The following is a 24,333-nucleotide window of genomic DNA, read 5'->3' as shown; positions in this document are numbered from 1 at the left end:
CTGGAAGTGGTAACGCGTGGCTTTCTCCGGTGCCCATCTACATGACATGCGGAGTGAACTTGGACAAGCAGGCTCCTGCCCGGCTCCGAGACTTCTTGGATAACCCACCCTGGCCGCCTCAGCTATTCTCGGACTTGGGCACCCCTTGACTTGCCCCTCGTGTGCGTTACTGGGCTTTATCCAAGGGCAACGACTGGTAAAATGGTACGGTGAGCCTCCCCGTCCCGCAGACGCCATCCTTGCGTCGGCAACCACGGCTCGGGCCAGTCAAGTGACCATACTGAGCGGGGCTTGCATGCGCTTTTGGAGGTGAGATGCGGTCATATATTTGATCGCTGCTGTCGGTTCTGCTGCCTTCCCATTCACAGTCAGCCCACGCTCAACTCCCACTCCCGTCAGGTACAACATCCGCGACCCAACAAAACCCACACACCTCAGCATTACTTCGCACGCAATGAAGGTCTCTGCCATCACGGTTCTGGCCCTTAGCGCCATCGGCGTCACTGCCGCCCCTGCCTCCGAGGAGTACACCAACCTCGCCAAGGACAGCATCATCATCAAGTCTGCTGGGAACTACAAGCGTGACGCTCCCGAGCTCGCCAAGGACAGCATCATTATCAAGTCTGCTGGTAACTACAAGCGTGATGCTCCCGAGCTTGCTAAGGATAGCATTATCATCAAGTCTGCTGGCACTTACAAGCGGGACGCTCCCGAGCTTGCCAAGGACAGCATTATCATCAAGTCGGCTGGCAACTACAAGCGAGACGCCCCTGAGCTTGCTAAGGACAGCATCATCATCAAGTCCGCCGGCAACTACAAGAGGGATGCGCCCGAGCTCGCCAAGGACAGCATTGTTATCAAGGCTGCTGGCTTCTACTAAGCGAAGAGCGCTTTCAAACAGAAATGATGGATCATGATGACGCCGACACTCGTCGGTATCACTATTGTCGGCCTTGGAGGAAGCGCAAAGGACATGGCAATATGCGGTTCGGTGGAGACGGCTTTGATTCAAATATACTCACATGACAGTAAATAGCGTCTTCTCCACCTCCAGGCGAGACTTCCTTCGAATAGACGTACGTGTTCGCACATTAGTATGAGACAGCACATCAAGAAGGCTTCCACCGTGGGAGGCTTGCAAGGCCGTGCTTGGTCTACTTGCTTCTCGACTGCGTTGACTCATTATTGGGGCCCACCATGCGATGAAATCCAACCCGGTGAATATCCTTGCCCGAACCTACAGTTGGATATTTATCACACTTTCTCAGCTGGAGGTTGTACAGATATGTGTGCTCGGAAATACGATCACAACATGACATGGTGCGTCGGTTTGTGTATATGCGCACAAGGCTCGGGGTCTTTCTCCTTAGTGGACTGTCCCGAGGTGTACAAAGTCCAGCATTCATGTTATCTGCAATTTGAGGCATAGTTCAGTTCTGTTCATGTCACTCCGCGGTGATGAAGTGTTCGGCGAGACGTGGCAGTAGAGAGAGAGACGAGATTTCCCGTCGCCTAAGTTGCGCTGCTTGAGCTTGATTTGGCGTCCTTCGTCGGGAGATCACGCTTGCCTGCTGGCGAGCCCGACCTCCAGATTTCCATCGACTCTGTATCAATCACCAGATTGTCGTGTCTGTTGGCAAGTATCCTGCGTCGAAGCCGATTTTGTCTTTCCTCGCCTTGACCACGTCCGTTGTCCTGCTCCTTGATCCTCCTTCCCATCCGCTCCCAATGGCGCAGACGCGATCAAAGACTTCGTGCAGAAGCATGGCACGTGGGTTCGACTTCGGTTGCGCGGTTTGTGCTTCCAATTCGGCATGGAACGATTGGCCCTTGTTCGTCACCCGTACTCCAGTCTAGTTTTCACTGGCTGTCGCTAAAAAACCGCCCTCAGGAAGCCCCTCTTCAGCAGGGACGACATTACTTAGCTCCCAGCACCTGCCGCCCGCCCATACTACTTGTATATGGACACGGCCACGAGCCGAGCGGGCCCGCAGTCGCATGGCCGTGATGACTTGGGAACATGAATATGGTCCGCCAGAAGAGTGGAAGATGCGCCGCACGTGGGCGACGTCCGGCAGCGCCCTGACAATCTCTTTCATGGTTCATCATCATCTTCCCGCTGGCTGTTTCTGACACACCGCTCATGCTGTTTGTACGTCAACCAGAGCTGTCAAAGCCCTACACGGGCAAAGGCACTGTTCTTCCGAGGCGGGCTAGATCAAACTTGCCTGGCCGGAAGGATCAATGAGTCAATTGGGGCACGAGTAAAAACGTGGCAGTGGGCTTCCATCGCCCACGAAAAGTCTGCTTATCGGGCGCCATGTTGATTCAGAGACCTGGCGATCTCTGTCGTATTGCTATTGTGAGCATGACAGTGAAGCAGCGCTGCCTCGATCAGGAGACCTATGGCTTCAACAGAGGCGACAAACGTGAACCAGCGGCAGCCATGACTGGTGTTCTTCAGCTAGCGTTCATGTAATTGGAAAATGTGTTTATCCATAAGCAAAAGAGAGCAGATCAAACAGACCAACAAACTCCTGGCGCCGACCTTTGAATTACCCGGTAAATCCGTCCTGGACAGAGAGAGAGAGGAGATGAAAGCGAGAAGGGTGCGCCGGCCAGATAACCAAACAAGAAACTCCGAGCGCCCTCGATGCATCCTCGATGATTCCCCATCTGCGCTTCACCTCGTGGTGCGGCCAAGTCTCATCGCAGCAGCCTGTATTTGACCCTGATCGACACTTGGAGTGCTGCCAGACAGCATCTGTGACGCCGGCGGCTCGTTACCCCTGGTGACGGGGACTAGTCTCCACGCACGCATGGGCTCGTCCATACCAGGCCATAAGTCTGTTGGGATGTATTCCGCCACCTCGTGTCGGAAGTAATCTCGCTGGTGGGCATCCTCTGCAACAATCTTGTCGATGCTGTCCTTGGCCTTCTTCCATATGGACAGCACCTTGTCCTCAAGAGTCTTGCGCCGCTCGACTTCCAGGATAAGGCCGTCGTACGAGCTGGCATAGGTCTCGTAGAAGACCCTCAGCTGCTCCATCTCCTCCATCTTATCTTCGATGGTGTTATGCTCTTGGACCCAGCGATGCCGGAATTCAGACTCTGCAGCCACGTAGCTGCTCAGCCTGGAGCCGATGTCTTCAAGAACCCGAAAGCCGTCCAAGGTTGCCATGTATGTTGCCTTGACCCGGTCTGTCTCCTCGTTTAGCTGGGTGGCCTCGGTTTCCATCTCCTGCATCCTCTCTGTCAACTCCTGCAAAACATCCTCAACCTCCGAGGCATCTTGGCTGAGCACTTCAAGCATCTGCGCCCGGTCTTCGTGTGAGATATTCTCAAGGGGATTCGGCATATGGCTCTCTTGGTCGGCAATCACCCCGGAAATCGAGACATCGCTGGTTCCTTCTTGCGAAGCGGATGCCTCGGCAGCTTTGATGCGAGCTAGATCCGTGCCCCCATCAGTGGTTCGCACGGCAGTGACGCACAGGTCAAAATGCTTGGTGAGGGACGCGAGCAGTTCAGCCATGGCATGCGAGTTGTTTACCATTGATTCGAGCAGGTGTAAGAGTGACTGTTGGTCGGCGGACGCGGATGGAGAAGTTGGTAATGGGATCGGGGACAGCGCTTTGCTCAAACTTCGTAAATCGGTCTCGAGTCGCAGGAGGTCGCCATCGAACGAGGTTTGCGTGTTCTACCAACGGAGCAACTTTGTCAGCTGTGCACTTCGGGATACGCATGTGGGCGACAACGACCTACCTGCAAGGCTGCAATGTTCTCCTTGAGGGCATCCCTCATCGCATCAACCTGCGCCTCGTCCACAAAATCCAGCAAATCACGAGGTTCCTCACCCGGGGGTCTGAAGGCCTTGTCGACGATGCGCTTGCGGAGGACGGCCATGGTGTCCTCGAGCCTGGAGTTTGATGCATCGAGGGACTTGATGACGAGCTTGAACTCTCTCTTGCCGGTGTCGTAGGTGCGCATCATGGACTTGCGGATCCGCAGGAGAATGCGGACCTGGTCGCTGATGCCGCGGCGAAGAAAGCTCGATTGCGCCGCCAGGATGACAGACTCCTCGTGCGCGACCCGGGCATTGTGGACGAGCTCGTTTGCACGGAGCACGAGGCCGATGGAAGACAGGGACCGCTTGGCATCGAGGAGGTACTGGACGAGCGTTTCGACAGGTATCGAGTCTGCAGCAAAGTCGTGATGCTGGGGCTGCTGGTGTTGATGGTGCGGCGACGCGGAAGAACGGCCAGAATGGGGTGACTGGAGGGAGCCGGCGGGTGACGCCATGGCTGCGACACGGCGACAGCAGCAGCGATACCGGCCGGGGTGGGCGCCTGTTGGCGACGGTATGGGTTGTCTTAAACGAGAGTTTGGGGGGAGGTGGTGGGCGGCACTGGGGCTACATCCTTTCAAAAACAGCCGTGCGCGGAGGGCTGAGGGAATCCCAGTGGTGTTGGGAAGGAGAAGATGGGAGGGTGGACGGCGAGACGACGAGGTTGACTGCAGGCTGTGTGAGCTGTCCGAGCTGTCGGGACGGAGCGTGACATGCGATGACATGCTACCCTGACACTTGCAGAGGTGCGAAGGCAAGCAAGGCAACGCACGACCACTGCGCGGCGCGCGGCCCGGGGCCTGCCTGGCCTGGGGACCCCCCAAGCAGCGGGTTTTGCAACCGCGGTGCCCAGGGGCTTTAGCGCTGTCTCACCATGCAGCCAGCACCGGCTAGCTTACCCGCCATGCACACGCGCAGACCATCATCATCGGCTCTGCACGCGTCCTGTCCACCTCACACGTTTCAAGCTGTGTCTTTTGTGGTCCACACTTCGGGGTCTTCCGTCGCTCAACTGCAAGTCGTACTGTAAAGCGACTGGTTGTGTTTCTGCTCTATTATATATGTATATGCCTTAAGGTATACAACCCAGGGGATACATCTGCCGCTACCAGGCAATTGTTGCGCCGCATCCTACATTTAAAGACATGCCTGAGACTCCCTATTGTTTTGTTTTCGCTCGTGGCAATGAGCTCCTCTGCAGTCCTCCTCTCGACTCACTTGAGCTGCTTCATCCAGAACTCCCTGGTGAGGCCAGCCGCGTACGCCGCCAGACCCATGATGGTGCCAATGGTGCCAAAGTACCCGACGGGTCGGCCGTTACCCATGGCATCCTTGCCCTTGAGTCCAAACTCGGCGTGCAGGACGCGGAAGAAGAGCAGGCTCCCCAACGCGGCTGAGAGGTACGTCGGATGCGCACCGTTGAGCTCGGCGATGGCGGCGATGGAGAAGGCGAATGGCACGTTCTCGATGAAGCTCATGTGCGACCGGACGTCCGTGTACAAATCGTTGTCGGCAAGCTTGTTCGCACTGCTGCTGCTGCTACTGCTCTTGCTCTTGCTATGCTTGCTGTCTGACTTGGACGATGTGGACGAGGACGATGAGGGAAGCGTGTCTCCGACGTAGTGCTTCTCATGGAGTCTCCGGCCCACGATGCGCAGGCTGAGGAAGGAGAAGTAGGCTGTAAAGGGGAGGGCGAACGCTCCCGTGACGGCTGTTCATGGAAGAATCATGGTCAGTCCTCTAGGTCGCTCGCAGCATCGATCAACGTTGCCGGGGCTGCAGCACTTACGCAGCAGTGGTGCAAGGAATTGCGTAGTATAAATGCCCATTGCGCCGGATGCCATGTTGGCGAATTATCTGGTAGACAGTGATATAATGGTAGAGGGGGGCTCGCAGTTTTGGCGTGAGGGCGTTCTGGGGGCAGTCGTGAGGCAGCAATACGTGATGGAGAAAGAGGTAGAAGTAATAGATAATTTGTCGACAGTCTGCTAATGCACAAATGCTAGGGACCTTGCCCCCTGATACAGGAAGCACCCTGCATGACTGGTACGATCCCTTGCAATTGAGCACATAGTGCGTCTGCTAGCAGACCAAGCCGCCGTTGTCACGCGTCGGCATGGGGCTGGTGGTTTGTCCTCAACCGCACCTCGAACCAGCCACAGCTTCAATCATAATCAGCATCAGGCAGTGCGAAATCACATATGGCTTCAATTGCTAGTCTCCGGTAATTCTACGGCACGTCATGTTCATCATCGATACCCTCGACGCGTTGTCGACTCGACCTCGCGGCTGACCCAGGCGTCTTCGTTGGTGGATGAAACAGAGTGACGTCAAGCACCTGGTGCAATGTCGCCCACAGTCATTACGTCACGACCGCTGTCGCCCATCAGCACCACCACCAGTTGGCCGAGCATCACAAACATTGTGAATAGAAGGAGCAGCCTCCTGCCTCCAATCCATCTCCTTCGCAACTTCATATTCCTCAGCTCCGCACTGAAAGCATTCGAAACCCAAGCCAAATCCACCAAAATGTCCAGCAACAACTCATCACAACAGCCCTCCCTCATCGGCGGCCACGCCGAGTACGTCAAGGGCGCTGCAGAGGTCAGCCAGCCCAGCCAAGCATTGTCCCCGCTCACTCCCACGCTGTCGCTCGTCACAAGTCAGGAGGTCCCCACTGCTAACCAACATTTCCAACCCCCACAGGCTGCCATTGGCGACATCTCTGGCTCCCACGCGTGGAAGTCGTCGGGGGAGCAGGCCAAGGCCCACGCGGTCGGCACGATGAAGGCGGCTGGCGAAGCCCGCGACGCCTCGACACAGGGCTACGGCAAGGTCGAGCAGAAACTGGGCGAGGTTACAGGCTGCGAGGGCATGGAGAAGGAGGGCGCGGCCAGTAAGAAACCCGAATGAACAAGCCGGCCAGGCCCCATAGCCAACCAACAACCGTCGAAGCAGCACCCTGCACAGGCGGGCGCAAGTGGGAACGCCTGGCGGGGCCGACGGCTCGGCCAGTTTGACACAAAAGGTTAGCCAACCAGCCATCGCCAGCCTCAAAGCGAGGGCACAAGGAACCACTCAGCGTACTCTCAGTTCATAAGGTGTCAATAAACGGTTTTCTTTGGTACTTTGTGTTTTCCTCTTCGTTCAAAGCCCGAAGATGACTTGGGGAGACATGGGCGTCTGAGCAAATGCATCATGACTCTCGAGTCTGTTCCGATCTGGCGCATCGTCGAGTGGAACAGCGTTCACCTGCCAGGGCGGGGCGTCGCGCAGTAACATGGCCCCGTGGAATAATCTTTTGCCATCCACGAATTAGGTAATTGTTTGTAGGGCGTCTTCCGATCTTGACTGTCTGAGCGTACCAAGGCAGGTGTCGCGACACCCTCAATTCGTCGACGGGGACCAGCATATATGCACGTGCGCATGCACACAGCTCGCCGGGCCCATGTCCCGTCATCACTGTCCATTACTGTCACTGTCACTCTCCAGCGGGACGGAACGCAACCACCACCTGCTGCGAGATTGTGGACAGTTCCAGCGAGAGGCGATCCCACCAATGCAAGCGGGCCGAAGAGGGTCGGCCTCAGCCCCGGTCGAGGCTAGGCTAGGCTAGGGGGGCCATGGGGGCCGCCGCCCACCAGCACGACTGGGGAGTGCGTTGCCAGCAAACCTGCCCACCAGCGAGGAGACAGCGTGCAGCTCCCTGCCTGGCGCTTCCAGAGAGGAGACACTCCTGTCTGCTCGGGCAATTGTGACAAGGACTGGGGCGCCATCACGGAACATCAGCGCCGAGTCAACCCCCCCCCGGCCCCTCGCAGCCAATGAGCAGCCGCTGCCCGTGTGCCATCGGCGCGTTGGCCCAGGATTTCGACCAGCCCAGATCTCGCAAGCACCCATCGCGGCAGATGATACCTCGTGCTCGCCGGAGCGCACTCCGGCCTCGATTTAAGGTTGAGCGTGCGCCATCCTCAGTTTCCTCTGTCCAACAATCGCTCCGCCCTGCGCGGAAATCCTTCCACCACCGCCTCTGCCCCTCTCCCTCCCCGTCTGGGCTTCACCTTCTCAGACAGTCGTCGCTGTCACTGTCGCCATTCTGTCGCTGTTGCTGTTCTACGTCCCGCCTCGCCTTGCCTCGCCTTGCCCTTTCTCTCTTTCTCTCTCTCTCTCTCTCTCTCTCTCTCTGTTTCTCTCTGTCTCTCTCTGTCTCTCTCCCTCTCTCTCCCAATCAGCCACAGCTCTTAACCCCGCCCGACTTCTGAGCCTAAGCCTCTAGCTTGGGGCCCCTGCCTGGCCCTAATTCTGACACGTGCTCTTGTCCCCGACATTGTCGTCGACAGCACTCTCTTGTCTCTCCGCCAAAAAGTCGTCGAAACATGTCGCTGCTGACCAGCCCCTGTGTCTGACAACCCGCGCCATGGAGGCCGGCAGCAGCAGAAGCAGCAGCACCAGTGGTGCCTCCCTGGCTGCCGGCGCCATCGCCATCGCCATCGCAGCCTTCGACGCCCACGGCCGCACACCGCTGCGCCCGCTCCTCCCGGCTCTCAGCCCAGATCCGGTCCAAAGCTCTCCAGCACCAAGAGCCATGACACGCCGCTCCGGCATCCCTGCGCGTGCCGCTTGCCATGCCTGCCGCCGCCGCAAATCTCGGGTGTGTGCCCGTGTTCTCTCCTGGTCTCCCAGGTCAGCGTGTTTTGCTAACATGCTGTTACTACCGGGCCTCAGTGCAGCGGAGGTCGCCCAAAGTGCGGCTCCTGCCAGGCTCGCAACGTCGACTGCGTCTATGACACGGCCTCGAAGCTTGAGACCCGAACGCAAGCGCTCAAGCGCAAGCTCGGCGAGCTGAACGAGCCGCAGACAGCGGACCAGCTCTGCGAGCTACTCGTCAAGCTGCCTGAAGCAGAGGCCTATACTCTCCTCGGACGCCTTCGCCGAGGCGATGGAGCAGAATCCCTCCTGCGGCTCTTCAAGGATGGCGACCTCTTGTTGCAGCTCAAGCTCAGCCCAGAGTCACGCTCCCGATACGAGTTCCCCTACCGGCGCGAGATGCCATTCACCGTCATGGAGTTTGACAATCCGTACCTCAACTCCCTGGTCTACGAATGCTCGCTCCGCAACTCGGCCACTCATGACCCCTTTGACACCATTGATGTCGCATTCGAGGCGTACCGGGACCTCTATCTCAAGCCGGTCCATGCCGCTACAGTTGTTGACGAGCTGCTTGAAGCAGTTCAGCCCTCCAAATGGACCAGCATCAGTAAAGACGACGCGCTGATGCGCAAGTTGTTGGCTTCGTACTTCTCGCACGAGTACCAAAGCCTGACTGTTTTTCAGAAAGACTACTTCCTTAGGGACATGGCAGACGGCCGTCGCCGATTTTGCTCGAAACTCTTGGTTCATGCGGTGTTGGCCATGGGCTGTGTATGTGGTCCAGTACCAAATGCGTCGCGTGTCTCAAGTCATTTGTGCTAATCGTTGGGATCGCAGTTCTGCTACAATGTCATCCCGAAGCGTTACGAGTTTTGGAACCCCCAGAGTCTGGGTTATCAATTCTTGAGCGAGGCTAAACGTTTGTGGGAACTCGAGGCGCATAGACCAAAGCTCGCGACTGTCCAAGCCGGCCCTCTTCTCAACATCATACACAATATGTGCTGTCAGGACAAGCTCGGCTGGGCATATACCATGCAAGCAGTAACCATGGGTCACAGACTGGGTATCTTCTCGCCAGCGCCGGGCCAGTTCAGTAGTCAAGAACAAGCGGCTCGAGACTTCACAGCTTGGTGTATTTTCGACTTTCAGAGGTATGTTGATTTTCAAGCCAGTCATGTCTCGTATTTTTTTGCTGATCAGCTTCAACACAGTCTCCATTGTTTGTTGTTGTTTGAAGCTCCTATCATGCTTCGACCACCAGACATTCCATTGCCAGATCCCACAACGAACCCGGAATGGTACAGTGAAGTTTGGTACCGATACCCGACCAGAAACCGGCTATGCCCAGCCAGCTTCGCCCACTTGTTTTATGCAAAGTCGCAGATGCGAGTCATTACAAATGATATCCTATTGAGGTGTTATGGAGATTCGGCCCAAGTCCCTCATTTGTCAATTGAAGAGGCGAGCGTGTTCACCCAGCGGCTCGAGGCTTGGTATAACAACTTGCCGAGAGTCCTCAATGCCAAGAAGTCGGTATTACCGAGTCATTTGCTCCTACAGTGAGTTCATTGTCACTTTCCACGCACCACGTGACCGTTCACTGACAAGATCGCTAATAGCATAAACTACCAAAATGTCATGATCAACATTCATGGGCCGTTCTTGCGAGCTGGGCCGTTCGCAGACGGGTACGACCCGCACTCGAGCAGAGAAGCCGCCTTGATGCGTCTTGAGACCTTACTCCGCATATACTTTCTTCGGCACGGATTTGAGTGTGCCGACGCATACGTGATCCAGCCTCTCAGCCTAATGGGGTTTGAGAATGTGCAGAAACTCAAAATGGACCCTTATGGACCGAGGTCTGAAGCTGCCCGCTCATCGCTAATTCTCGCGGCCAAGGGCCTCTGGGACCAAGGGCAAAACTTCTACGTCGCGCGCACGACGCTGTCTTTGCTGCGAGAAACTTTGCAGCAGGCCGACCCGCACCAGGTGGAGGTGCGTCTACTCGACCGCGAGGTCGACTTCAAGGAGCAGCGCAATGCTGCCGAGCAACTCCAGATCCGCCATGTAAGCAGCCGCTGGCCACCGAGCATGGCCAGCATCACGGAAGACCCAGAGGGTCAGCGACTCCACAGCCTCGTGGAGCGCTACATGAACATCCATATCGAGTCAGACGACGAACACGACGGCGACGACGATGATGATGGTGGTGGTGACGAGTCAATGGACGACGGAGCACATATGCAAGCGACTAACCGGGATTATGTCGAAGGGTCGCCAGCTGATTCAGCAAACGGATCTGGCCATGTGTGGAGCCCGTCTTGAGAAATGAAACCTCAAAATGAAAAAAGAGACAGCCATTGCAACACACGCACGGGGAAGCTGGCCTCTGTGACTCGGAAAACAGAACGGGACAACAAGGAAGCTGCGCTTCTAAGCAACACTAGATACACGAAACCACCACTTATTGTTCTTGGCGACACCTACAAACACGGGTGCCCTAATGCTTATCATATTTACGACAAAGAGGTCTACGAAGCCGTCAAAGCTTATCTGTTTCTCTATATACACAAAACCACTCTTGTTCCTGGGGACAAGGACAAGTAGGACAGAAATAAAAGAACAAGTCACTGTTTCTGGCCCGGACAAGCACGAAACCTGACCCGACCAGCGTACGTGATACTCCAACATCACCCAGAGCTGGATGACGTCAAGGCCGTACCCTTCGTCAAGCATGGGGTTACTACTGGAGCTGCTGCGCAAGTGTCTGATGATCAGTAGACGGGGTCCCAGTAATGCGTGCCTGGCGGCCTGCATGCCGGAATGCGTGTGGTTTCGGCATTTAGTCCGTGATGTGGTTCGCCAGAAGCCCCTGGTCTTGGCCTGGCAGCCGCGAGTCGAGCCGTCTTAGGATCGGCGACGCACGAGTCAAGTGGGCCGGGTGTCGACACTTTGCAGACGGGATTTGCGATTCCCATTACGACCTCTTTTTGCGGTCTCCTATCCTGGCCCCCTGGCCATGTTATGGGTTACAGCGCAAGGTGGCCCAGCCGAGAGACCAAAAAGCCAACCACGACAAGCGGCCGCCTGCCTGGCAGCTGCTGATGTACCCCACCTCGGGCAGCCTGTGTAGAAGCCCATATTATCAACACGTAACCATGACCGCGTGGCGCAGCAGGGTCGATCAGTCGGAGCGCTCGGAGGGGTTTTCTTGTGCTGTGAAATCAAGGCATGGCGGGGCAATGCTCGGTCAGGGTCGTACGAAGAAGTGGTGGGCAGGGCCCCTGCAGGTCCCCGCATGAGCTCTTGGCCTGGACCCCTCAAAATGGGGGCCGGTTTTTGGTTTTTTTCTGGCTCTAACTCTGGCGCTGCAAAACCCTGCCGAGACCCTTGATTGGGTCCCCAAGGGTCCAAGGAGGGGTTTCCGGCAGCTTCTGAGAGGCTCCTGGCGCTGACGGGCATTTGCCATCATCCCACTTTCCACGCATCCAGCTCTCCCACCAAGACACTCGCTGCTGCATCGGGCGCAAGCGCAGGGGCGGGCGGACACAATGCCCCGCCACCTCACCCGCCCGCCGCTCCCGAGCCCGGCTTATCGACCTTTGTTGTTGTTGGTGGTGGTGGCGGTGGTGGTGTGGTGGCAGCAGTTGCAAATGTGCTGGAAGCGACTGGGCCGTTTGTGCTGCCGCCCGCCGTTGCTATTGTCGGTCCTTGCTCGTCATGCCTGACTGCCGGGCTTGCCTTAACTTGTCCAGCCTCTGTCACATAGCGGCAAGTTACGCTTGCGCAGGTCCATCGCCTACTTCCTGCTTCCACCTGGGCGGCAGCTCCGCTCTGGCTTTCCCTCCTCTCTCTGCTTGCCCCGTCCAACCCCAGACGCCCGACAGCAGCTGCCTGCATTTTGTGCCTGCTCCGTTGCAAAGAGTCCCCTCGAGAGCCGCCGCTGGTCCTGCTCCGGGCCCCGTTCTCGCTCTCCGCCCTGCCAGCAACTCGACACCTGACCCTGGCGCAACCCCCGGCAATCCAGCGACCTGGTCACCACCTCTGGCTTTTCCCTCCTCGTCGTGCGCCGCTGTACCACCCCGCGGGCGACGACTGCGTCACATCTCTGCTCGCCAGCGCCTGTCCTCTGCCCAGGTCCCGACCGCGATAGCACTTCCCTGCTCCGCACCCTGTTCATACTCGTGTGACCCGCCGCCCGCAGCTTCTTGCAAGTCTCTCGACTTGGCTTGGCTGTGACCCTTGCTAGGGCCTGCTGCAGTTTCCACTCCTACAAGAACAACCTTTCGTGCTGGTCAAGATCCGCATCTGATCTTCCACGGCTTGCCTTGTTGCTCTCGCAGAGGCGGGGCATTTACGCGCAGCTTCCAACGCAACACACCACAAGAGAGCTTCGGCTTCGCCTCCGACCACACACCCTGTCTTTGTGACGAGACCCTGATTCGGTACGAGTCGCCGCCATTCCCACAAGGGACAGTGATCGACGACCAGCAACCAAGAATCTTCCCCCGTGAGAGCAAACCACGACCCCTGAAAATTGCTTCTCTTTTCTTGAACATCTTGAGACCAAACAAGAAGAGCGGCCCTCGGCGCCTTGTCTTCCCAAGAAAGGCTGTTTCTTTGAGCCTCGTCGAAGCACGGCGCTGCCGACACCTTGTGCAGTCGTCCCAGGATAATCACCACAACGATCTAGACTTCATACAGCTCCCGAACTCGACAACACGACCTCTCCGCCTTTCGTGCCTTCACTAGCACGACTAGGTTACGACATCGCCATTTGGCCACGCTCGTCGTCGAAAATTAGCTGAATCGCACCTACTTCCGGGCTTCAAGCGGAAGTCCTTGGTGTACGACGCGGTGCCCAAGTCGTTGCCGTCGCGCGTGGTCTCGTCACCTGGGGACGGAGTCGACGCCATTCCAATAGCTGGGCACCGCCTGGAGCTGCCCCCTTCCGGCGCAAACAAGATATCGTTGAGCATGCAAGGAGAACGTCGTCGGATGGTGTTGGTTTGAGTTTCCCGAGATATTCGTTCCTAAACCATACGAACTTCAACCGACTGCGTCTCCGCACCTGACAACTCTCTCTCTTTTGTTCACGCTCGGCCACGAGACTCGGACCAATGGATCCTTCTTACGAGTCCGACGACGAGCAAGACTCTCGCATCGAGGATCTTCTGCAGGAGCGAGACCAGCTGACAGCGAAGCTCCTCGAGTCGCCCTACGATGCCATTCTCTACTTGCGACGTGCGGTCGTGTATACAAACCTGGGATATCCCGACTTGGCCGCCGGCGATGCCTACAAAGCACTCCTGTTGACGGACGAGGTCAGTGACGATAGCTTCGAGTATCACGAACAGGCCTGCGAGGCATTATCACACTACTTGGGCAGCGCGCTGCCAGCTGTACTCGTACACGGTGCACTCGCGTCGGCCAAGATCTCAACGGCCTCATTGGACCCCGTGGACCCAGTCAACCCAGCCGATGATATTTCCTCGTTAGCGCAACTAGCTGCCATCCGGAGCTACCAGATCCTCGCGCTCAGCCTACTGCTCTGTGGCTGTCTCAAGAGCGCATGCACGTTTTGCGATCGGGGCCTAGCCATCGTGCCAGGGAATAAAGAGCTGCTCGAGACGCGGCAGTACATTCAGACCGTTGCGGATCGGCGTTTGCGCAGCTGGGATCTTGATGTCAACAGTCTGCCCGAGTGGGGTGTCGTCCGGCGCGAGGTGTACCCCTGGAACACGCACGAGCCGGACCGCTTTTCGGACGAGTCGCTAGACTTTTTGAACAAGGAGCTTGTAAAGATCGCGCCGAAATGTGCAGTCCAGGTCTCCAAACTCCCTGTCCTCCTCGAAGCAGCGGACCACCATGACAGCGACGATATCATCCCGACATGCAATCAGCTCGGCGTGTTTGCGAAGGAGGATATCGCACCGGGCGAGGTGGTGCTGGAAGAATATTCGCTCCTAACGGCGAATAACCGACTCAAGGACTCGGTCTGCGACGCCTGCAGTGAGGAACTGCCGCCCCTGGGGCCCGACTCGGCAGCTATCAATTGCAGCGAATGCTACGATACTGTCTTTTGCAGCCAGTTCTGTCACGACCTGGCACAGGAGCTCTATCATCCCGCTGTGTGCGAGAAGGATGTTGACTCGATCGCGAAGGACACGGAAGCCCGGGATGCCGATGAATCGCTACATCTGCTTCTCCTTGCACGTGTATTGGCACTGGGAGCGCATCAGGAGAAACACCCTCTGGACATTACTCAGATCAAGTACATCTGGGGCGACTTCGTCTCCTCCACCTCGAATCAGATCAGCTTGCTGCTCAACGCTGGGCCTCCACCAGAGTGGACACTACCCTTCTCGTTCTCGAAGAATATCGAAGCACCTCTGCACATCCTTGAGAAGATGGACATTGACATTTACGCCACCCTTGCTGAACACGACACCTGGGTCTTCAACACCATCTATGCCAAGACACGTGGGACCGCATCCGCCCGGAAGAGTCTGCGAGATGGCCGCCCGGATGTCGCTGCGGTTCACCCATTCTGGTGTCTCGCTAACCATGATTGCGACCCAAATGTATCGTGGGACTGGGGCGGGCGCATGGTTCTTCGGGCGCGGGAGGAACGCGCCGTCGGGAACCGGCCTGGGGGTATCGAAGCGGGCGAGGAAGTGCTCAACCACTACTGCGACATCACCCTGCCGGTTCAACAGCGACGGGAATGGGCGAGCGGCAGCCTGGGCGGCTGGTGCATGTGTCAGCGATGTCGCACGGAAGCGCTGGTTGCGGGGACGGTGAACGGGGTTTATAAGATGGAGGAGTGAAAGGAAGACTTTTACGAGATGGCTTGCTCGCCGGAGCACGCCGTACGGGCTTTGCGGTACCGAAAAACATGACGCACAGCTACAGATCAAGTCTAGCTCCACGCATCGATTCTTTCATGCTCGGAGTGTTCGCCATCCAGCATACCTGTACCACTAACCTTAACACAAAACACCAACATACACCACACAACCTCTCTAGCATGCTACGACGCTCTGAGCCACCAAATTCCGCTGACCGTTCCAGCACTCTTTGTTTCTTTCTCATATTCAGTTTCCTTACGTACACGATACCTATTTGTCGGAATGTTTCTCATTCCGTCTGCTTAGCGCTTTTGCTTTCTCCCGAACCCCCAGAGAGGGAGAAGTTGTTGGAAATTCTGGATTTCTTTTTTGGGCTGGTTCGACGTCGACATGCCAGAGATTCCAGCTCCATTTCCACTCGTCTCACCTTTGTAGGCTATACCAAATTAGAAAGAAAACACGAAGAAAACAAATAAAACAAAATACACGCCAGTCTCCTAGCTCGTCTCCTGTCAAAACAAGACAATTGTCCCAATCCTAGTGGCTTCGGGGATGGGATCTGCTACTTCCCATTCGGCGCGAAGTACGGTCTTGTTTTCGAGCTCGTTGTGGAACACTTCTGCACTAGAATCAGACGAAGACCTAACGATGGGGAGATGTTCCTTCTTCTAAGTCAAAACGACCACCACCGCATCCCAGCTGCAGCAGAGAAAAGTACCGTTACCTAGCCGTGGAGCAGAAACAGTCACACATGTGGCGACACAGTCCAGACCCTCCCTACAGTAAGACCACAAAAGAAAGGGGGCCAAAGAGAATGAGGAGCAGGAGATGGAAAGAAAGAAAGAAAGAAAGGCAAGGCCTGGTGGTGGCAAAAGATACATGATCCGAACTTCCCACCGCCTATTGGCCTCGGGGTAACACAGGGGAAGCGTAAGGGCCCCTGCGGTCCGTGGGACGATGGCGACGACGCCGCACGACCTATAGTGCTGTTCACCCCCTTTTTACGATCTATCTGTATGTCTGTCTGTCTGTCTGTCTGTCTCAATGACTGGGTGGTTTTCGTTTCGAATAAGTATATAACAAAGAACGTCATAAGTCTACAGGAAAGTATCTTAGCCCTGGTTCTGATCTCACTCTTCGTTGCGCCCTCGGCATGCCGTTTAGCTTCCCCCAGTCAGCCCACCGCAAATGTAGTTAAGAGTGAGCGAGTGAGTAAACGAGAGAGAGGAATCATCGGGCGCGGTGTTTCCTTTCTTCCTGACTTTGGGGTGAGTGAGTTGGATATCACCGGTGTGCGGCAGGTTTTGTTCTTATATCCACCGCCCTTGAGTAAGGTAATGGCTTTACCCCTTTGCCAGGGCACGCTCGCGGGTTGGGTTGGTGTGGTGCATGTTGGCCCTGGCGTGGGGGGCATGAGCGGAAACGGGGTACTAGGGAGCTAGGACGGGCTCACGTATATCTCTTTTGCCTGGACTGATCTTGGTGGGCAATGAGTGCAGGAGCCGACGTGTTTGATATAACTTACGGACCTCCTACCCCGGCGACAAGTCCCACACTTGTGGCTCATCAACGAGGGGATTTGCTGGGGAACATCGTGGGTCACACATTATCGATCACCGGACATTATTGGAAGGGCCGCCGCCGAGGGTGAGATGACAATACAATGGTGATAGCAAGGTCCCGAGACGAGTCTGCTAGTTCCTTGGTGTCGGCTTGTGACGCACGTATACGGCATCGAGCCTCCCACGCGTTGTCTATATAGAACACGTGGCAACAAACGTTTTAGCTTCAAGAAATGTCCCATCTCAGAAAGTGAGAAGAGTAATGATTGGCAGTAAGTAAAAGGAAGAAACTACATAAAGTGGAACTCCAAACATAAACCCCCATCGTCAAGGCCCAATTTTGTGTGGGAAACCGCAGCGTACAACAGTGACCACGAAGAAACTTTGCTCAACCAGTTCATCCAGTTCATCCCAATAGATGGAAACAACAGACATGCACATGTACGCCTTTTGACTCCTTTGACTCCTCGATCTCCTTATCAAACAATTAGACAGACGCTTCACACTCCCTACACAACTACGCCACTGGCAAGGTGGGATAAGCCGGTTGCGATGATTGCCTGGCAGTGGGGGAGTCGACATCCATCGAGTCGCTGTGAGAACTGTGAGCCGGCGAGGCAGGGCTGCCGGCCTCGTACTCACCGCGCTTGAGGCGATCAATGACGTATTCTCTCAGAGCCTCGATGACACGGATGTTCTCGAGCCAGGCCTCGTACTCCCTCTCGTCGCGCGACTCGCCGCCGTTGTCCGAGTCGACGGACGGCGAACTGACGGACGAGACGGCAGACTCGGAAGCCTTGGGCGTAGACGAGCCATCCCGCTCAATGATGGGACGGGTAGTGCCGGAGCTGGCACGCTGGAGCATGCCGCCAGAGTAGCGACGGCGGGGATCGTTATCAAACGATGGGCCCAGAGTGGACGTCGCGGACTGGCCGGGGTACCCAGAGGTCACGGCAGGGAGCGTAGGGTAGAGGCCGGAGGCAGTCGAGCCGTGGCGGCTCGTGGGGGAGAGTCCAGAGGACGAGGCACTGGGCGAGTGACCAGAAGTGTAAGAGAGAGCGCTTGAGGGCGGGCTGACAGCGGGCGTGCCATTGGACTGAGTAGAGGTCATGGGCGAAGCAGCGTGGGCGGCAGCGTAGGCGGCAGCCGCGTGGCCGTGGTGGGCCGAGTGCGGCGGGGACTGGCTGTGGCGGATGCCGAGAGGCATGTAGTGAGAGCCGGGCTGGTGCATGCCGGCGGCAGCGGCCGTGTTGGAGTTCTCGTAGACGGTGCTCTGCATCTGCTCGAGGATCTGGTCGATCTGGATGAGGTCGTTCTTGGTGCGGATGTTGGGCATGGGAGGCAGAGCATAGGTCTGGTGATACGGGCCGTGGCTGCCGGGGCCCTCAACACCACCGACGGGGACCGGAGCAGGCAAGTACTCGGCAGCGAGGGAGCCACCGTGGCCAAAGGCGCCGTGCAGGGGCATGAGGCGCTGGCCAACCTGGGCGTACGAGGCAGGATCGAGCTGGCGACGCTTGGCCTCGCCAAAGAACTCGTTGAGGACGTCGTACGCACGCTTGCGCGTCTCGTAGTCGGCGGCGGCCTGGTAGCTGAGGTGCTGCTCACGGCTGCCCATGGCCTGGTAGTACATGGGGCCGGCGCCGAAGGCGGGGGGAGGCGCATGGTGTTGGTAGTAGCTGGCGCCATGGCCCGGGTGGTGAGGAGCCTGGCCAAAGGCGGCAGCGTTTGTGCGCATCTGGCCATTGTGGTCGTAGTAGCTCGAGGGGGCCTTGGGCTGGCTGCGGTAGCCGCCGTTGAGGCCGGTGCCGTGCTGGTCGGGGGAGCGGACGAGGACCGAGTCGTCGGCGTGCGTCTTGACGTGCTTCTTGAGATCCTGGGGCCGCTTGAAGCTCTTGCCGCAGAAGTCGCACTTGTGCGGCTTGAGGGGCACGTGGACGCGGATGTGCGAGGTGATGTGGTCGCGCTTGACAGTGGTAGTGCGGCAGGTGGCCCAGAAGCACTGGAGGCTGAGGTTGTTGGTCGACTTGCGGCCGACGTGCTTCTCGCAGATGTGCTCGTAGAGCAGCTCGGCCGTCGAGAACTTGTCCGAGCAGGTGCCCCAGCGGCAGGTGAGGGTGTCGTCGGCCGAGGGCGTCGCCGGGACGGTCGCGGCGGGGATGACGGGCGTGTTGCCAGACTGCGAAGTCGCGGCCGTCGACGACGACGGGGCCGGGGTGTTCTCGCCAGAGTTGGAGCTCGTGTCGGTGCCGGCGCCGGTGCTGGCCGGGGCCGGGGGCACGGCAGCCGCGTCGGGCTGGGTGGTTGCTGTCGTCGCCATTGCTTGACAATGTGATGCGAGGTGGCCAGATGACAGTAGACTCTGCTGTTTCTCTACGTCTGTAGCCGTGTCGCGCGGTGCTGGCTGGGAGATGTTGGTCGGGCTCTTGGCACTTATATCGACTTATACCAGAGTGGGGGGGGGGGGGGGTTGCTGCCTTTCTCCAAATCCGGGACAAGGTGGCTAGCGTCTGTGAGCGTAAAAGGGTTTGTTTGCGATGTTCGTGAGATCTCACAACCGTGTGCTGCAACTCGACAAGAAGGACAGCAGCAGGAGAGTGAGGACAGGAGCAGTGAAGGGGAAGGAGCGTGTCTTTTCAGCAAACAGAGGTCGATCGGGGGGACAAGAACCAGGACCCGCGGGCGTGGGCGGGCCAAGCCTTGTATTGGGAGGACGTCGCTGCCACCGCAGGCCAAGTCAGCGCCGTGCCAAGCCCACTCGCTCTTGGCACTCGGGGCGGAGTCCGCTTGGCGTCTTGGCACGCGGCACGCCTGTTGGAGCATCCACGGCAGATACCTGCTCATCCCATACATTTTGTGCGGCGGCTCGTGGTCACTCTCCGCCGAGCCATGACCAATGCCAAGGCCTTGGCGCGGCTTGGCATCGTGGTGCAATCAGCGTGTCCCCCTCGCTTCCGGACCTCTCACCCCCCACCTCTCCCTCAATAAATGGCTCGCTGCCTGCCGTGTCCACACCCGCATGATGCGCCACTTGGCAGGCGTCAGGCGCTGGACGCAAGTCGCGCGCCTCCCAGAATACTAATCACGCCAGATCCAGACTGCCAAACATGCAGCAGGCAGCTGATCATTGTCGGAACCTTCATCCGCCCGGTGCCCACCCTTCTCAAGGCAATCGTGGCCACGAGCGAAAGCCATTGCTGGCTGTGTGTCCTTAACACTCTTCGTCGCATCGCACGGCACTCGGCACGATTTCTCTCCCCGGTTGGGAGCCCAGCACGATGCCCGCATCGAATTCTGTGGATTGAGTCGGTCGCACCTCGAGCCGTTTTCCCGTCAAGCATAAGAACAGCTCGGGCTGCGTCGAACGCGCGCAGGCTCGGCCTCTTTTCGTTGACTTGGCTCAGCATGTCCTGATCACAAGGGACGAACAAGCATCTCCCAAGGCGGCGACTCCACGAGTAATCTCTGGAGAAATGCCCAGCCTCCGGGTCTCCGCCCCTTTGGGAACGGCAGCGGAATGGTCTTGGGATGTCTTGGACTCCTGGGAGAGCCTTGGACTCTTGGGATCCCCTTGCGGCATCACCACCGCATCATCCACCTCAGAGGCTTCGGTCACAGGGTGAGCCTAGCCGAACCTACCACAGAGGGCAGCTTCCGAGACTGTCCATCGTGGCGCAGCGAGGCCGCCAAGAGCGTCGGAGAGAGCCGCCAAGAGACTATCAGTCCTGGTCCAGCGCGCCAGGTGAGGCCAAGAAAGGCGGCGATGGAGGGCCAAGGATTTCCGCTGCCAAGCAACTCCATCCCCTCCGCTTCGCCAAGTGCTTCTGCCCAGGCTCTTGGCCCAGTGCCATCATTTCCCCTGGCCACTCAGGCGGCACTGCGCTAGCCCAAAGACTCCCCTTTCCCCATACTTTCACCAGCACGAGCTAATTCCCCCGTGCCCTCATCGCCACCTTCTTAGCCAAGCGCATTCGTTCACCAGTCCAGCAGCCCCGTCCGTTCGGCCGACATGACCCTGCCTGCCTCTGCTGTCTCGTGGTGGTGCTGTGGTAAATCATATGACTGGTGCAGCACGAGGCACAGCCATTTGCCACGGTCTAGGTTCGACTGCATCACCAAGGCCAGACAGTCCGGTTTCACAAAACCCACCTGGATAAGTCGGTTCTGGTTGCACAGGACAAGTCTCGCTAGTTCCCTTGTTGCATGCTCAGGGCTTGGGTCTATCGCATCTGGCCACTGGTGCCGTAGGCGTTACACTTTGTCCACTCCGGGGCACCCACTGCTGCCACAACCGACGTTGATATGAAGATTCTAGCCACCTGGCCGAGGGCGGGAACCCGTCCCATTGAGTCTTCTGTCCGGCCTTGCTTGACAATGCTTTCGTGTGATCATCGTCTCGTCCAGTATTGTGCTCTGTACCTTGATTCGTCTGAGTGCGAGATATGTGGAATCTTTGGGCGCCGCTCCTGGTGTTCTGGCCAAGGATGGTCACGGCTGACAGCTCTTGAGCTTACCCGCCGCAAGCAAGGAACAGGCAAAGGACATGGAGGCTTCCGCGTCAGAAACCATGGCGAGACCTTGTGACTGGTTCTCTGCTGAGCACATGGCTGTCGGTCTCTCATGTGCCAAGCTGACCAGCTAGCTGGTCTTGGTCACCGAGGTCTCTCTGGCTGTTTACTCATCCTCACACCCTTGCTCGGCTGCTGTCGTAGCGATGTATTGTTGCCTGATACCGCGCGAGAGCCTTTCCAGAGTTCGTCGTCAGTCTCTGCAAACACACCAAGTCCCAAGTCAAGAGATCAGGCCCACCGACCACCTGTCCAACTCCAATGTCATCGACATCGAGGGGGGGATGAATCTCCGAGCGCCGGTAGTCTCCCCCGGGAGCCCTATCGCGTTTTGGACCCGTTGATGGTCTTGATGGTCTTGATGGAACTACCTAATACACTTGATGCTGTGCCTCTTCCAATGGTCGCTGTATGGAGAACTGATACGTGCTCCCCACAAGCAGTCAACAACCCCCCTCGATCTATAGGGCAGGCCCAGGTGGCCGTAGCCACAAGATTGATTTGTAATTTAACCTGGCCTGTCACTACTGCTCGGGTCTTATCTGTCGTGCTGTGTGCTGGAATGAGGCATTCTAAATTGAGTAGCGTAGGTACTGTAAGGTACGCTATCATGCCCTGATCAGAGAGCACCTGCATGGCGACGGTGACAAGCGCGTGCTTCTCGCGACGTGGTTAAATTGGTGGGTCCTCCTTCCTCTGGCACGCGTCCTGGTGGTCAACAGCAAGCGATGGGTGCCCACTTCCCGACAGAGCATGCGTTCAGCGGAAGCGGAGGCAGTACACAGCGAAAGCCATGGCGAGTCTTCGTGAAAATGAGAGGGCAATATCACTTTGTAAAGTCACTGTAACGCCATATGGACTGCTGGTTGCGGTAAGGAAAAATCATGTTGTTTTATTCTCATTGACTGCGTGAACAACACCCCGTTTCAGAGCGCGAACGTCACCAAATAAGACAACTATAAGACTGTTCCCTCTCCTGAATCTTCCTCTCACCTCGTCTCTTTACTAAGCACGGGTCAACCGTCAATAATGACGATAATTTCTCTGGTTGACGTCCGAGTCCAACCAAGGCAACCTCGTGTTTCTTGTGGGGTATCCACAATCTCGTCCTCTGGACTATCTTCTTCCTTGCCAGCACATGCTGCTTCTCCAGCCATGCGCGCGCCCATAATTTGGTTGCTTGATCTAGGGACCAAGCTCAGCCAGCTAACCTCAACAGGTATTTCTTTCCTCCACCGGTATGCCCCGCAAAGGTGTTGAAGCGGGTATCTCGAGTTGTGTTGTAGGCATAAAGCCAATTATAAGTGTTATAAGGTGATTGTATATGTACGCAAAGGGGTATAAGTATGTCGTGAAGAAGCGTGTCTCGCCACTGGAGCAGGATTGCATCCCAAGACCGAGCGCACACGGTCGAGTCCGCAGGCTCAAGGTCGTCGGAATGTGTCCCAGGTCGCTGTCGTCATTGTCCAGAATGTCGTACTGCAGACAGCCGGCAAGTTTCGTAACGTCGTCAAATAAAAATGGTATGTGTGAAACGTGGCCAGCCACGAGGGAGGCCGTGTGACGCCTCTGGTGTCGAGCAGTGGGGGGTGATGAAATGATGAGCCTGAAAGAATCACGCAAGATCAACTCGCACGAAAATGGGAGAGTGTGGTTCTGACTGGAGGCGCAACTCGTGTCGTGCAACCGTGCTGAACCAGAAGGGCCGGGTTCGTCAAGAGCAAAATGAACGCCGGCCATGCAATAAGCAATTATACAGATCCAAGCTGGAGGAGGGCTTGGATGGCGTCACGTTCCTGGGCATCCGAAGATGCGGCTAGCGCCTCCAAGTCGATGTTATCAAGTCGTGGCTCCCGGAGCATGCCGGAGCCGTGGGAGATCGAGCGGAACCCTCGCGCGACAAATGGTTGGGAAGCGAGGTAGTTGGACTCCATGCGCGACTCGACGGGGCTTGAGTACGAGGCAGCGCGCAAAGCGGCAGCACCGACTGCGCCCCAGTCTTCGTCATCAGTCGCATCCTCGGGGTCATCGTTCATCTCCATCTCATCATCTTCGGCTTCCGAGCATGATGCGGAGGCGGGGCCGTCAAGAGAATCGAGAGACATCTTGTCCGCCTCGTTCTCCATCATCGTGAGATCGCGATCATCGTGAGAAAAAGCCATATTGTCGGTGCTACCACCACGTACGTTTAGGCGGGGGCGACGACCTGGCCAGCGATCACCGCTGGAGATGGGAATACTGGTGGGATAGGAGCCTGCTACTTGACGAGCAGAGGCTCCGGGCGATGCTTGTCGTCGACGCTTGGCGTCCCATCTGCCCCATCCGACCTTTTCATAGATGACGCTCATCTCTGGACTGCCACTCTCGCTGTGGTGGCCCTGTCCACGGCCCTCCAGAGCAGCGACGACAAGGCGGCGGGCTTTGGGCGGCGGGATGCCTGCGAATCCAGGGACTGAGGTGGTCAGGTAGCCCATGATGTGCCGGATGGCCAGAGGGCCGTGGTTGACTAGGATCTCTGGCAGGTGGTACTTGGCGAGCATGCTCGCCGTGATGGCACCAGCCGACTCGAAGGTTGCCGATGCGACCGAGTCAGACTCGGTGCTGTCGTGGAGATCGAGGTCCGAGTCGATGGGCTCGAGCTTGTCGGCCTTGCGGAACTGGGCCTTGAGCCCATGGGGAGGCAAGGCCGGCGAGATGGAATTGGGAGGAGTCGGAAGGGGTTTGGTCCGAGCCACAGGGACGCTCCGGGCCGCTACAACAGTCAAGTTGTCTCGGCCGGCAGAGGTCGTGGAGCTATCGCGAGCAGCGGAAGCAGCAGATGCCATGGTCGCCATGCTGGGCAGGTGTTGCAAAAAGTC

General features: G+C 57.4%; 8 protein-coding genes across 8 annotated transcripts; 4 read left to right on the top strand and 4 right to left on the bottom strand.

Moving 5' to 3' along the window:
- Positions 1-454: 454 nt before the first annotated feature.
- B0I36DRAFT_358400 (uncharacterized protein) lies at positions 455-880 on the top strand (the record flags this gene model as incomplete). Its single annotated transcript, XM_046157961.1, has 1 exon — positions 455-880. The coding sequence occupies one exon, from the start codon at positions 455-457 to the stop codon at positions 878-880; it is 426 nt and encodes a 141-aa protein (XP_046019266.1).
- Positions 881-2,683: 1,803 nt separating this feature from the next.
- On the bottom strand, positions 2,684-4,299 carry B0I36DRAFT_232899 (kinase activator; the record flags this gene model as incomplete). The annotated part of the gene is made up of 2 exons (XM_046149186.1): positions 2,684-3,697; positions 3,763-4,299. The coding sequence occupies 2 exons, from the start codon at positions 4,297-4,299 to the stop codon at positions 2,684-2,686; spliced, it is 1,551 nt and encodes a 516-aa protein (XP_046019265.1).
- A 567-nt stretch (positions 4,300-4,866) lies between these two features.
- On the bottom strand, positions 4,867-5,780 carry B0I36DRAFT_380016 (uncharacterized protein). The gene is made up of 2 exons (XM_046160801.1): positions 5,634-5,780; positions 4,867-5,555 (listed from the first exon to the last, which is right to left on the bottom strand). The coding sequence occupies exons 1-2, from the start codon at positions 5,686-5,688 to the stop codon at positions 5,059-5,061; spliced, it is 552 nt and encodes a 183-aa protein (XP_046019264.1). The 5' UTR covers positions 5,689-5,780; the 3' UTR covers positions 4,867-5,058.
- A 267-nt stretch (positions 5,781-6,047) lies between these two features.
- On the top strand, positions 6,048-7,017 carry B0I36DRAFT_312373 (uncharacterized protein). Its single transcript, XM_046152498.1, has 2 exons — positions 6,048-6,448; positions 6,551-7,017. Exons 1-2 carry the CDS (start codon positions 6,191-6,193, stop codon positions 6,755-6,757), a joined length of 465 nt encoding a protein of 154 aa, XP_046019263.1. The 5' UTR covers positions 6,048-6,190; the 3' UTR covers positions 6,758-7,017.
- Positions 7,018-8,261: 1,244 nt separating this feature from the next.
- Positions 8,262-11,232, top strand: B0I36DRAFT_427472 (uncharacterized protein; the record flags this gene model as incomplete). The annotated part of the gene is made up of 5 exons (XM_046162428.1): positions 8,262-8,527; positions 8,575-9,265; positions 9,332-9,645; positions 9,706-10,053; positions 10,114-11,232. The coding sequence occupies 5 exons, from the start codon at positions 8,262-8,264 to the stop codon at positions 10,817-10,819; spliced, it is 2,325 nt and encodes a 774-aa protein (XP_046019262.1). The 3' UTR covers positions 10,820-11,232.
- Positions 11,233-13,614: 2,382 nt separating this feature from the next.
- Positions 13,615-15,324, top strand: B0I36DRAFT_234903 (uncharacterized protein; the record flags this gene model as incomplete). Its single annotated transcript, XM_046149355.1, has 1 exon — positions 13,615-15,324. The coding sequence occupies one exon, from the start codon at positions 13,615-13,617 to the stop codon at positions 15,322-15,324; it is 1,710 nt and encodes a 569-aa protein (XP_046019261.1).
- A 2,100-nt stretch (positions 15,325-17,424) lies between these two features.
- On the bottom strand, positions 17,425-19,227 carry B0I36DRAFT_344827 (uncharacterized protein; the record flags this gene model as incomplete). Its single annotated transcript, XM_046156301.1, has 1 exon — positions 17,425-19,227. The coding sequence occupies one exon, from the start codon at positions 19,225-19,227 to the stop codon at positions 17,425-17,427; it is 1,803 nt and encodes a 600-aa protein (XP_046019260.1).
- Positions 19,228-23,226: 3,999 nt separating this feature from the next.
- Positions 23,227-24,300, bottom strand: B0I36DRAFT_232755 (putative Sin3 binding protein-domain-containing protein; the record flags this gene model as incomplete). The annotated part of the gene is made up of 1 exon (XM_046149169.1): positions 23,227-24,300. One exon carries the CDS (start codon positions 24,298-24,300, stop codon positions 23,227-23,229), a length of 1,074 nt encoding a protein of 357 aa, XP_046019259.1.
- Between the last annotated feature and the right edge of the window lie 33 nt (positions 24,301-24,333).

This window comes from Microdochium trichocladiopsis (genome assembly GCF_020744255.1).
Source record: "Microdochium trichocladiopsis strain MPI-CAGE-CH-0230 chromosome Unknown B0I36scaffold_1, whole genome shotgun sequence".
Classification (NCBI taxonomy): Eukaryota; Fungi; Ascomycota; class Sordariomycetes; order Xylariales; family Microdochiaceae; genus Microdochium; species Microdochium trichocladiopsis.
This window is presented reverse-complemented; position numbering and strand designations above follow the sequence as displayed.